General features: G+C 40.4%; 1 protein-coding gene across 1 annotated transcript in view; it reads left to right on the top strand.

Annotated features, from left to right (window-relative positions):
- The window catches only part of LOC310923146 (neuronal acetylcholine receptor subunit alpha-7-like), a gene marked incomplete at both ends in the record, with an annotated part of 56272 nt that extends 42401 nt beyond the window's left edge, over positions 1 to 13871 (top strand). The window contains 2 exons of the mRNA XM_083884285.1: positions 7858 to 7967; positions 13350 to 13871. Of these exons, the coding sequence (XP_083740411.1) occupies positions 7858 to 7967; positions 13350 to 13871 (632 nt within the window). The remainder of the gene's footprint in view (positions 1 to 7857; positions 7968 to 13349) is intronic.
- Between the last annotated feature and the right edge of the window lie 417 nt (positions 13872 to 14288).

Below are 14288 nucleotides of genomic sequence, written 5' to 3'. Positions count from 1 at the left end.
ACTTCTCAGATTAAATAATTAGAAAGATGCAAGTGGGACAATACAGTTGCTTTTTTGTACCTTTGCAACGTGGGCCACCCATTCCTTGATATATGCTCTGCATTCTCTGTCTGTTCATAAAGCTTCCTAAAGCAGAGATTCTCTCACTCCACACGACCAACTTCCCCAGATGAGAGATTCCCATTTCTCAGTTAACATATTAACATATCATGTTAATATATGTTAAAACAGGTCAACTTCTTTTTCTGTAAAGAGCAAGTGACAAGACTTGACCTAGGAATCAGTAGCAGGCTGCTCAGTGCCTTTGAGCACCAGGACCCTGCCGCTTCTGCTGCAGGGTTATTGGTAGAGCTTTCCTTTCCACAGTGAGCAATCCACTTTCTGTGCAAAGAAATATTCCAGTTGGACAGGCTGGCCCCATGCTCTCATTCAGCTTTCTTGGGGTTTGCATTCACATCAGTAGCTAGCTGCTCCTTGCCCAGCAATGTGTTGGCTTCCATCCGTCTCTAGCACACCCTCCCTTTTGGGGAAAATATTTGTTTTCAAAGCCCAGTTTTCAACAGCACACATCTATGCAAAGAAAGGCACCACAACACTTCGGAAGTTGAATCCTGCTCTTCCACAGAGATGCCAGTGAAAGGAGAAGGCTGAACCAGAGAACAATGCCTCTTTCTGTTTAAAACATTAATCACCCATAGCCCAGCGATAAGCTCAACCATTAAATCAAAAGAGTTGAAGTCCCATGACATCTAAAAACACAATGGTTTGGCTAGAATCCAGCACAAGTCAACTTTACAAACAAGGATTCTTTCTCTACAGGGTACTGGAAGTCCCTCCTAGCACTTAAAACCTCTGGAGTGTAGCGTCTAAAAGTCTTTCAGACCACGGCTATACAGCAGCAACTGTGTCCTAAACTTACCCTTTCTACTGTAGTTTAATCATGCCTTGCAGGAAGTGTGTCTTGCTTCAGTCATAATTTTACTTGTAATTTTTCTCTTTAAAGTTACTTTTACCAAGAGTCCATGTAAGTAGGAAACTGGAATTCATTACTTTAGGAAAGTCTATGCAGAAATGCAGAGTACTCCAGATGTGCTACACAACTAAATTACTAGTCTGACTGTGTTAATCACAGGGTAAAATCTCAAAGCCTGTGTGATACAGCTCAGGTATAAGATAATTGTTTTTCTCTCTTTATGAAAACCTATATAATTATGCAGATTTGTTTTGCACTATAAATGCCAGTAATTTCATGTACCTTCCAGTCCCTATTATTGCACTCATGCAGTGTATTACATAGGAAGACAGAACTATGTCCCACTGTGTTAATTTCCTGGTTCAGCAAATAAATCAAAATTAAAAAAATACTGTTATTAACAAGTACTGTTATTTTAGAGACTTTGTACAAGCTCAGGCTCTGCCTTTTGAAATTAAAGAACTAGGTAATTCATCTGAAAACTACATTTGAGGTATTTTGGTCTACACTGTAAGGACTATTTTATTTTTAAAAAGACATTCTGATCCATGTTAGGTGAATGGTTGAACCCAATTATATTAGAGGTATTTTCAAACTTAAATGATTCTGTTATTCTAGGTAAATAATAGTGGACAAGGATCTGGTTTTGGTAATAGTTATATGGCCATTTCTCAGGAAAGGGTGAGTTCCTTCCTTAGGCCATAGACATCCGCCTAAATTCCTTTAAAGTCTTCATATCCCTGATCTGTTTCATTAAACTGTGTTTTCTATCCAAAAGCAACCTTATAATTAAGACTAGGAAATCATGCATTAAGAAGTCACTAAGGAAAAAATTCCTCAAAGCCAATACGCATTCCTAACTACAATTCTTACCTTTCATTAATATCCTTTGGCTGGAGCCTCCTTAAGATTACACAGTTGGTGGTCATGTGGTCTCACATCCAGTAACCAGAATTAAATTTGTCATGCACTGCTGTAGGAAAGTCTTCAATAATGCCTCAGGATAGGTTGCTAGTTTGGGTTCATAGACTTAAAAAACTTCATGTCCTAATGTAATATTTCATTCCTACCAAAATCAGCCAGAGCTTCAGAAAGACAGATCAATCCACAGTCCATGTTAAATCAGACATGGCCTTCAGAGCAAGCCATTGCTCTGGAAAATTTAGGCCAAGCCTGTGAGGAGTCTAACCAGCACATCATCCTGACTCTTATTTTCCCCTGTTTCCAGAGAGACAAAACTTTTGCCACACGGCATTGTGTGCACTTCTCCCCTCATTCTGTGATCTTGTCTGCTTCCAGCACCAGATCCTTTGTTTTTAAGAAAACACCAGTCCCCAGCCCTAGTAAGCCACAGGTTTACCTCTTGTTCCATTCTGCAGTGAGACAGGCTGTGCAGAACTTACTTCACCCACCCATATTACATTCACCTCTGTTTTCCTATGCTGTAGTCCCACCACTGTGAGGACAGGCTGACACTGTGCAAAGACAGACCCTAAAATGCCTGCTTTGAAAACTCCACACAGCTCTTTGCACTTGTATTGACCTAAAGCTCTGCAGACCTTGAGTTCAGGTCCCAGGTAGCACAGAAGCTACAGTCACACAGAAGAACAGCCAGCAGCACCTATGGCTGGACTCTTTCAGCTTTAGACCAAAGCTTCAATAAGCTCTGACTTAGCAGCTCTCTGTCCATCCTAGCCCATGCTCTGAGGAAGTATCACTTTCAAAGAACTTTTTCAAACCAGATAAAGTGTGCTTCTGCCCAAAGGTCAAATCTTAAAAGGAGATGTTCTGACGTCTCAGACCAGTAAGATGATTTGTTTCGTCTGTAAGCACATTTAATACCTTGCAATTTGAGGCTTCCCCTTGCACAGGAGAAGTGGTTAATAATTCTGATTGTTTTCCATGCCAAAATAATTCCAAAGTGCTGCAAATTCTTATTTTCTACCATCTCTCTCCAAAATAACACCACTGATTTTGGATCAAGAGTCTGTATTTTGCTTTAAAAGGAGTTTATAGCAGAAAGTGGGGAACACCAGGAGGCTGTTGTGTAGACAGTGTTAGAAAGGGGAACATGAGGTTCATAAATATTATGAACTGGCACTTCCTATGATTAACATGTGATGCTTGATATTTTGTCCGGATGTATCAAATAAGGCACAATAAAAATAAAGTTATCTTCTCCATCTCCAGTTATCAAAACTGCATTTCTCTGTCTTATTTTGCTAAGCTCTCCTGCTTTCTTAACAATCACAACTTACTTGCTGCTTAGGGCTCCATCATGATGATATTTCCAGCTATGTTTCCTTCTTGGTGTTCCTTACCATGCCTATGCCATTTCAGTAAGCCTGAACACTTTGCACTGTAGTTCAGTACTTTTACAGCAGATGCTTGGGGTGATTTCTTGCATTTAGTCATACAGTAAATGAGACTGCAAATTACTAGGACAGGGAAGCAATGTTGTGTTTTGTCACCTTCAGTGACAATTTAAAACAATCCGAGTTACGGATTGTTTTAAGTTATGAACATAAGGCATTAGTTTTTCTGACTAGAGAGAAAATTAGATTAATCCCTATTACATTTTCTGTCATCTTCCAGTATGTTCTCACCTGATGCTATCTCACTTTACTCTGGCCCTTTTTGAGTTTTTGGAGTGCTTTTCCCCCTATACTTTCATAGTCCTGTGTGGTACCTTGTCAGAATCAGGACCCTGCTCAATCTCTTTCATGAAACAGAAATTCTCATTCATGGCAGCTCTTAGTTTCATTCCCTATGATCAAGGATGCTTTTCCCAAAGCTAAGAGTCTTGGATGCTTTTTCTTCACAGAAAAATACAACCAAACAAAATAAGAGAACAGATGTACTTTTCAAACTCCCACTTCTATTCTTCAAAAGCATATGGAAGGAGAAGAGTTTCAAAGCACAAGTACCATAATCGTATGTCCTCTTCTGTATTTCTTTGCTGTCTGTGTACAACAGTAAGTCATAAAGAGACTTTCTCCTCTATCTTTTTATTTTCTTTGCCTCTGAGTAACTCTGCCATTGCCCTTTGTAGACTGCCATAGCATCTGCACAGCACCAGGCCTGGTCTCTACCACAGGAGAAAAGAAGTGTTGTTGGAAGCCCCTCTGCTGGTATCTGAGGTTTTCATCAACTTCCACAGGCTTTAGTTCTCTCACCTGGACCATTTCCAGAAGGAGGAGCAGTGAATATCTCATTCTGAGCTTACAAGAAGCACAAAGCATTCAGCCCTGAATGACTGAAATTACTGGACTTAGAGAGGCTCGAACCCAGTTATTCATTTCGCATGCAAAACCTGATGTTTTCTGAAGAGATAGAATAGAAACAGGAGCACCAGTGGGAGGCATCCAACATCCAGCTTGATCAATATAAATATCTGAGTACAATACTTTCCTCCCTCCTCTACTATTTCACAGGAACAAGAAGACTGTAACTGGTCATAGTGCAGATGCTCTGTCTTTCTTGTGATTGACTATGTTAAGAAATCTGGGTCATATGATAACTGCTGGCATATGATAATATATGATATGATATGATATGATATGATATGATATGATATGATGATATAGTATGATATCACTGTTCAGTGACAAAATCAATGCAAAACATCTACCTTGGGGATTCTGTTTTGTTTACCCTGTCCCTAATCAGTCCTTGAAGTTAATCCAGTTCCACTTCCAATGTATGTCTTTCAAAACATCTCTAAAATAATCCTAAGATTATTTAGGATTATAAATTATTTCTTCACTAACATCAGATAATGACACAAAACATCCAAAAATGGTACTGAATGCTCTTCAAATTATGAATTGCAAATCACTGCTGTCCTTTTAATATAGGTGACATCAAACTATGCCTGCAAAGAACGAACAGCTGTTCTCACTGACTTTTTAGAAGACCTTCTGATGATCTGTGGTTTTATTAGATCCATATTTGTTATGACAGCAGCACCTGATCATCTTCTGATTGTCCTGGGACAGATGATGACAAGTCCTAGATGTTAAAACTGCTGTCCAGATAGTATATTACATAATGCTTCTGCAAAGAAAAGGAAGAAAATAAATTATACAAGAGCAAATATTTTGTATTTCTTGAAGTTCAATCAAGCATCCAAAACAGCTGGTTTTGTTCACTCACCTCAGCGGAAGAAAGCAGGTTTTAAAATGTATGAAGAGCATTTAGAAGTGACAGGTACAGACCTCAGTATCCCTGAGGAATGTTGCTGTATAAGTCAGGAATATTGAGGAGCTCCAAACAGATCTTCTGGTGCATTTTTCTGGCCTGCGGCAGCTACCGAAGACAGAGTGCAAATGGGCTACTTCCTCTCCAGAATGTGTCAGTCACTTCTGAGCTCTGCCTCAGTGCAGGTGAATTATCAGCAACCAGACCCCTGGTCCTTCATGTTCATCGTGATCTGGGATTGCTGCTCCTTACACTTCCCACAGTGAAGGGAATTGTTAAAGACTCCAAGCTGATCTAGTAACTAAGAGTTACAAATAGGATGCAGAGGGGTGTTTAGAGGGAGTTTTAAGCATTTTCCTCCTGCAGTCTTATTTCACAGATATCTTCTAAACATTTGACTGCCTCATACTAACACATTGGGCGCAAGTACCATGCACTATATCCTCCATCCTTACTTTCCAACTAAGACATAAGTGTACCTTGAACAGAAGCACCCCACTCATCCCCTCAAAATGCAGATGATGCATCTCCAGCCTCTTCCTTGTATACCACCAGGCAAAACTATAAAATATCTTTCTTTATGGGTCCCTGGCTCCCCTCTGGTTCCCAGTTTGTTCTGGAGAGAACTGTTTTCTATTTACTAGCAAATTTACACAGCAGTTTCCTAACATCTGTTCCTGGGTTTATAGCACAAAAAAACAACCTAGGAGCATCAATTCCTCTGCTAATAATTGGCTAGGATTTTGAGTCAGATATTATCAGGTTGTTTCCAAGATTAACCAGGTGACTAATTTTCCAAAGATATGTGAATAATCTTAGCTAAAAGTCATTTTAAATGGACCATTTCAAGCCTTTGAAGTCTGGTGGCATAAAAATGCGTCAAGTTTAAGGAAGTTATTTAGTGACTCATTGTTGTGGTGCATTTTGGGTTTTATCAAGTTTCTGCATGCTTCTGTTCTTTGTTTTACAATGGTTTACCCTATGTACCCCATGTTAAACCTTTTTTTGGTTTCTCCTGAGGATTGGGTCCTGTCTATCATTTTACAGCCTCGCCCTGAAGCCTGGAAAATTCCAGGAAGGCCATTGAGGGATTGGCAGGATCCCAGTTCTCCCCCTCCCTCAATTTGATCGATAGGTTCTATTGATTGTCCTTTATGTTCTGGGTCACTCCCCCCACCCCTTCTGGATTGGTTCCAGGCTGTCCCCTTCCACTTTCCCCACCCCCATACTTAAGGGAGGGTCAGAGAGGGGAACTTGTTTTTCTGGGTTCCACTTCCGGGTGGAATAAACCCCTGTGGAACCTCTCACAAGAGTCCTCTCTTCTTCTTCCCCATTGCTCATGCCTCCTGCCAAAGGTAAAGACCTACAGGATTGGAAAGGTATCTTAGCATAGCAAACCGTACTTTTTAATGCGAGCTCGGTGCCAGAGCTAGCCAGAAACGGGATGTGGGTTCCGAGAGAGGCACCAGCACCCCCACAACACATGGCAGTAATTAAACCAACAATATCAACGCTGCTGTGTTTCTGTTACATGGGGCATGTAACAGCTTCCCTGAAACCTGTCTTGCTCTGCTTCTGCCTGCTTGTTGACTCTCCTCTCTATGAATAAGTGCAATAGAGACCTTTAAATTCATCTCACCCTTGGGACTATTCTAATCTAGATACGTAATTAATTTTGTCATGAAAAGCCATACCTCTTGAAGCAGTTGCAGCCTTGTTTTAAGGAAGGCCTTAGAACCTCATTATTGTTAGACAAGCTTTTTGCTCCTGCAGCAATGGGATTTGGTATGAAGAAATACAGGCAGAACAAAACTTGCTTTGGAGCTTTGGTTGCATTTTTTACTTTTCCTTCAAGCTACTGGAGGGAGGGCTGGGAGTTGGAAGAGGCTGCAGTCTGGGCAGTGCGATGTGCTCTCCCACACTGCACCATTATGTCAGCCAGCAGTAATGCTCCCTGGTATTTTGCCACTGAAACTTTCAAATGTCATTTCCCCTGTGGGTAATTCTGCTTTACACTCCAGCATATCAGCCTCACTCCTGGCATGAGGAAGCTGTACTGCCACTTCAGAGATATGGCTTCAAGCCTCAGTTTTGGCTTTCAAGATCTTGGTTTCTTTCCTGCACCAGCAGGTTTAAATTTAGCATTCTAGGAGGCTGTAGTGTACTTTCATAGGAACTAGAAGAAGTGGTCTTGAGGGCTAAGAAGAGTAATGAGAAATATGCCTAACCACCTGGGAGCAGAAGTGGGGGAAAGGTTGGGAACTAGTGACACTTTTTGAAGGGATCTAGAGGCACCATGAGGACAGCATCTCCCTCCAGCACTTCTTCTGGTACCACGGAAGACCTAGGACTGGAAATGCTGGTGTTCAGTGGGTGTTGTCAGCCCAACTTCTTACTGTCCTGGCAACTGACACAAAGATATTCTTACTGTGAGGCCCTACATTTCTCTTCAGAGGCAAAAACCAAACAATTTTCACCTTTCATGTGTTCTAGGCCTTCCTTCACAAGAGGGGAGGGAGCTGAGCAGATACACACCTCAAATGCTCCAGTGCAGCAGACTAGGGAAGAAGGTGTTGAGATGTGATGCGGTGCTTCTCAAATGTAGATCTTGAGGCATGGCCAAGGAATATTATATGCTCTTTTTATCCCCTCCACCCTTAATCAAGTTTTCCTTTTGTTTGCAGCTCAGTATTTTGCTAGCATCATGGTCATCGTTGGTCTGTCTGTGGTGGTAACAGTGCTGGTTCTGCAGTTTCACCATCATGATCCCCAAGCAGGAAAGATGCCCAAATGGGTAAGCAGCTTTGGTGATAAACATTCAGGAGGTTACTACTGAAAGAAAATTGTCTAAAAGCTACAATAAACTTATTACAGGTGAGGGGCAGAAGTTGTTCTCCATTAATCTGAAGAGTCAGTTACAAACAGCGTAGTTTGCAATTGAAGGGAAAGAACAAGCACATAAATGTTCTTTTCCACTAAAACCAGTTCCTCTTATTCTCCATTAAAAAGAGTTCTTACTATTCGGCCTTTCTTTTCAACCTTTTGATGGAGTGGTTGAGTCATGACGAAGTTATCTCATTTGGCACTCACTTTGTAAGTGCAAACCTTTAATTTCTTATCCAGCAGACATCAGTACTGACAGAATGTGCTAAACAAACATTAGTCTCTTCTGGGCAGTTTTTCTGCTGCCATTTGATCTATTCCAAGTGCATTAGCATGTGGACCCTCTTTTCTCTGCAGCAGCAGACTTTGTCAGGCCAGTGAGCTCTGGAACTAATGCCAGCTGGCTTTCAAATGGAATGTTTCCTTTAGATTTTCAAGTTAAAAAAAATAAAATATGGGGTTTCCCCCTCTCTCCTTTTCCTAATAGATTTTATAATAGGCAAGGTATGCTTTTGTTTACATAATGAAAAAGAACAAAAGCAGAAGCAGATACAGATAGTCACACTCAAATATCTACCACCCTGTTTGTAGGAGTCTGGTTGTACAACATCCTCTGATATCTTGTTCACCACATTTGTCATGCTGCACTATTATCCTGACATGCTGGATAATTGAGTATCACATGGTTACCAATGTCAGCCCAAGTTCAGAACTGCTTTCTAATTCCTCTCTTAAAATAAACTGCTGCTTCAATGCAATTTTTTTAAAAGTCAAATAACAATTAAGCCTACTTACAATTATTTCCCAAAGTGCTGTATGATTTAAAAGCCTCCTACTTCTGAGGCAGCAGAGAATGTGAATTCTGGATGAACCTGTCCATAGGCAAAACCTCTGGGCACAAATCTGGAAAACACGCTTCAGTTGTCTACATGGACAGAGTCTGCAGCACTGTAACAGAGCCCATTTGATTGCTTTTTGAGGACCCAGACACAATGGTTCATGTTAGACCTGCTCATAGGCCCTGCGAGTCAGCTCTTGCTCTCTACCAGTCTCTTGTTTTCTTGGCTGGAAACGCAACATGCAGCAAATTCTCATTCAGGAGGAATCTTGTTCAGTGGCTTGACAACTGAACTGGCCTACATTACAAAACATGCCATCAAGAAGCAAAAACGGTGGAAAACATTACTGGGGAGTGCAGATGATAAACTATAAAAGCTGTAGACCGGACAAGCTGACAGGGCTGAGGGATCTCAAGAGGAAAAGAGTGAATGCCAAGTATGTAGGGAAGAGGCTGACCTCACGAAAGTAGGCACTTTTACTCTACAAGACATGGCCAAGTCTCAGTTATTAGAATTCAAGTCTATCTCTATTCTCTCTATTCTTTTTGCTGTTGTTTTAGTTTCTTTGTTTGTTTTTCAATTTTGCCTGTCCACTTGTGTCAGGTGTTTCTTACAGAGACACCTTGAATGACTTTTGCTCAGAAAAAAAAAAAACAACCCTGAAGTGAAATACGTTACATTTTTTTTTAATTTCCAGTACCAGCTGCTGCCCTTACCATTCACTTACTTCCCACAATGTCCTCTTCCTGTTAGAGACAGGCATCAGTTTATTGCAAACTCTAGCCTTGATTAATGGGATATTGTTACAGGGCTGTTATCACCTCCTGCTTAAATGGATTTGTCTGCTGGAGTCTGTTGCAGGGGGAGGCACTGGACAATTGGCCATGTGTGGGAGCTTCTGCAGACCCAGAAGATTTGAATGGATGCATTTCCTAAACACACCTGCTTTCTAAACCATTCACAGTTGAGCACTTTATTTTTCCTGCCTGTCTCTCAAGGGGTCTGTGCTTGCACTTTGCAACAGAAGAGGGAGGAGAGTGCCTGTTAGTGTTTTTCCTCCCTGTAGGTGTTCGCTTCCCTTATTCCACTGTTTAGAATTGTGCCTTCCTTTCTATTAATCTTTGATGACTTACAAAGCTTTTTCCAAGAGAGGAATTTAAATCCAAGGGGTTCAGTCAGGGCATTTGGTGGCTACTCAGTTGAGAAATGAGAGCTGCTGGCTGATTGACACTTTTGATAATATCCGCTGAGCTAGCATGGAAAACAATGCTAAAGAAGGCTCAGCTATGGAGCTATTTGGGAGTGGATAACTTCAGGTATGGACAACAGCTCAACTGACCTTTCTCTACTGACAGCCGAGACTGTTGCATGAGAGAGAGATATGGAGAGACCAAGCACTGAGGGAAGAAGGGGTTTTGTGGGAAAAGGGAAGAGAACTCTGGCTCTTTGATGGGCCTAAAGCAAGTTTGTTATGTTTCAGGCTTCTCTTTTGATATGCTTCAAACCTGGACATGCACAGTTCTGCTCAGGTGCAGATGTCCCTTACCAAGAGAGCTTTAATTGGAGACTGTTTGCTCTGGACTAGGTTAGGCAGGTGGCTGTGATGAAAGGTAGCAGTACATCTGCATTATAGCTAGGAGAGGCTCACGGAAGGATTATTGGGCTCTGAAGACAGCTGTACCTCTATACTTCCTTCATAGAAATCCAAATATGACAAAGCAGGTGAGAGTATAAGATTCATATTATCATGCTCAGCTCTTTTCCAAAAACCTGCATGCTGCAGCTATCTCTTGAATTAGTTGGTATGACAAGAACAGATTGATGTCTGAGTGTCTGTGTTTTCAAGGAAATAGGGCATTTGAAATCCAAGCTAATTAAAAGCTGTGCTACTGTCTTCTGGGTATTTATTTTTCTATGGGAAATCGGTTTGACTGTAGTTATAAATGTAATTTCCCTAAGGAATAAAAACTCTGTCTTGAAAGAAAAAGCAGAATTCCTATATAAAAGTGTTTTTTCACCTCACATCTCCTTTCAGAGTTAAGGCAAACATGTTAACATTTTCTAATAAGGTTTGTCTGACTTAGTGTTTTAGAATTTCACAGACCTAGAGAGTTAGCTTCTCTCTCCCCTTTGCAACCCACACTATTGACACTTGGCTAGCAATTAAGACCTTTATTTTCTTCCATGTTGTCCCATTTTGTGTGCATTAGGAGTCTGAGCACATTATAATTAAGTAAGTTCAATTAAAGGCAGAATCAGTTTTTTAGGCTGCAACACTATACATTACTATTTGTTTGTGGTGACTGTGGAGGAAATAATGAAATATTTAAAGCAAAATAATATTAATAATGGAAAGCAGTCTTTCAGGACTGTTATAGTTTAAACCCAGCCAGCATCTGAGTACCAGACAGCCATTTGCTCACATCCCAGCTCCCTTCCCTCGTGAAGATGAGAATCAGAAAAAAACTCTGACACTTTGTGGGTTGAGAGAAGAACAGTTTAATAATTGAAACAGAACACAATATAATAATATGAACAATATTAATTATAGTAATGAATAATAATAATAAAAATAATAATAACGGCAAGGATGAGAGAGAGAGTAATAAAATACAAGAGAAGAAAGTGATGCGCAGTACAATTGCTCACCACCTGCTGGCTGATGCACAGCCTGGTTTTGGGTAGCAAATGACAGCCTCCAACCAACTCCCCATACTTTATATCCTTTTGGAATATCCCTGTGGCTAGTCCAGGTCAGTTGCCCTGATCATGCTTCCCCATGGCATTGTGTGCACCTGCTCACTGGCAGAGCACAGGAAACTGAAAAGTCCTTGATTCAGGGTAAGCACTACTTTCCAACAACCAAAACATCAGTGTTTCATCAGCATTATTCTCACACTGCATCTAAAATGCCACCCTGTACCAGCTACCAGGAAAAAAATTAACTCTATTCCAGCCAAAACCATGACAATGATGAAGAACAAAAAATTCACTAGTGGGAGACAAGCAAATTGGCTCACAAAAAATGGTATGAGGCTGTGACCTAGAAGAGCTCACATTGCAGAAGTAAAAAATTGTGTAACTGCCTTTCACTGGTCATTGGTTTTGGCTATTATTATTAGTAATATTATTTCTATCTGTGGTTATTAATGCTTCCTCCTTTCTGAAATTATGCTTATAATTACAGCAGGAACTCAAAGTGCTAGCTGTAATTTCCCCATTCCTGCATCTGTACTGTGCAAACACAGGAGTCAATTTTTCTTGCATCTGGAACAGCTTTGGAGGCAAAGTGTGGTCCCAAGTCAAACATGAAAAATGTAATAGGAGCAGGATTACACAGGGAGTCCTGTGAGTCAAGGCTCAAAAGGGAAACCAGAGGCCACATCTTTTCTCTCCTTGATGTCAGATTATTTGGCTTGCAGCCAGGATGATTAAGTCATCAAAGAGGCCTGTCTGCGTGGAGGCACCCTCTCAAGCACATTATAAATGCCCATTTTGTATGCATAACACCTGGAGTATCTTAAAATTACAAGATTTTGCTAATTTAGTTAGCTGCTCCTCACACAAGACATTACTGAATCCATAGCCTTTTTCCTGCATTTCGCAGTTAACGTTACCAGTAGGAATACTAGCAGGCTCAGATTTCAGACCAAATGTCTGAAGATCAGTTCACTGGAAAAAAATTCTGGATGCACACTCCGGAGTTAGCTCACTTAGTGATGGTGACAAGAAACATATGAGGCACAATCTGTCATGTGCACATTACAGCATCTTGTGATGCACCAGCACACAGGGAAATGACAGCAGTTAATAGTGGCACTCAGATTTTGAACTGCTAAATGTAATTTATTTAGGCTTTTGGAAAAAAGTCTGCTCTATTATGTGGTTGAGCTCCTCAAAAGAAGTACAAAATAGCCTTCAAAAAACCCACAAAAACCCAACCGAGGTCTTTTATTTAGGTGTAAACCTAATGTAGCGATGGGGATAAGCAATGTTATAAAATCTGTCATATAGGGATTTTTTCTAGCAAAATCTAAACATTGGCCTCCAAAAGTATTTAACTGTATCTTTTTCCTTACAATCTGAGAAATGTTTAAAAACCATACAGGAGATTTTGTGCTGTCTTCTCAATTGCAGAGATCTGGGAGTGTTTGATAAAGATGGGTCTCCAAGGACCCTTTTGTAAAGTAAAATTTTATATATCTTTTGCTTTATAAGCTAAGTGGGCATTGAACACCCCTGTGTTCAAGACAGATCCAAAACCAAAAGCTATCCTTAGGTAAAAAGCTCAACCCTCAAAGAAACATTTTGAAAGCACATAGCTGAAGAACACAGAAATCCATCAGTATTTCTAAGAGACTGCACAGACTAATTGTAATAGTCACAAAATGTTTCAACAGCTTTTAAAATGATGAAGAGTCTCCTGTATTTCTGCCATCGTAACTCTCTTTCAGGTCCGTATCATCCTGCTGAATTGGTGTGCTTGGTTTTTACGAATGAAAAAACCTGGGGAGAATATAAAGCCCCTCTCTTGCAAATACAGCTATTCCAAGCATCAGCTGAGTGTAAACAGCATGGAGGTGAACGTCCTTCCTGGGCACCAGTCCAGCAATGGCAACACCATCTACAGCTACCACGCCATGGAGAGCCCCTGCTGCCCACAGAAGAACGACCTGGGCAGCAAGGGCGGAAAGATGACTTGCCCCTTAGCAGAAGACATCGAGCTTGTGCAAAAGAAAGCTTTAATGGATACTCTTCCAGTGATTGTGAAGATCTTGGAGGAAGTCCAGTTCATTGCAATGCGGTTCAGGAAGCAAGATGAGGGTGAAGAGATCTGCAGTGAATGGAAGTTTGCAGCTGCTGTCATAGACAGATTATGCCTGGTTGCATTTACCCTTTTTGCCATCATTTGCACATTTACAATACTCATGTCTGCTCCAAATTTTATAGAAGCTGTTTCAAAGGATTTTGCATAAGGTTTTCAAAGATGAGCATGATAATCAAAAAATAACTATATTGCCAGTAATTTTACCAGATAATTTAACTGAAATAGAAAAGTGTACTTATATGTGCTAACATACACAGAAGGGGATTAAAATAATTTCAGGACATAATTATTCCTGATGTTAGTGATTGTAGTTACTGCATAATAAATATATTGAACTCTGTTACTTACTTCATAGACTAGTGCCACGTGTAACTATGTAATGATCTGTGATAAGTGATAGACAAGAATTCGATACGTTACAATACTACAATATATTACAAGATGACACTAGTATCAATGTGTTACTTTGAATTTGTGAACTTTTGGATATTGTTAATTTAAATGATCATTGAGGACTATAAGTTTTGCATAATTTTGTTGTTTTCAGTATGTCTGTGTTTTATAA

The sequence above is a fragment of the Zosterops lateralis genome (genome assembly GCF_965231275.1).
Source record: "Zosterops lateralis genome assembly, chromosome: Z".
NCBI classification, from domain to species: Eukaryota; Metazoa; Chordata; class Aves; order Passeriformes; family Zosteropidae; genus Zosterops; species Zosterops lateralis.
This window is presented reverse-complemented; position numbering and strand designations above follow the sequence as displayed.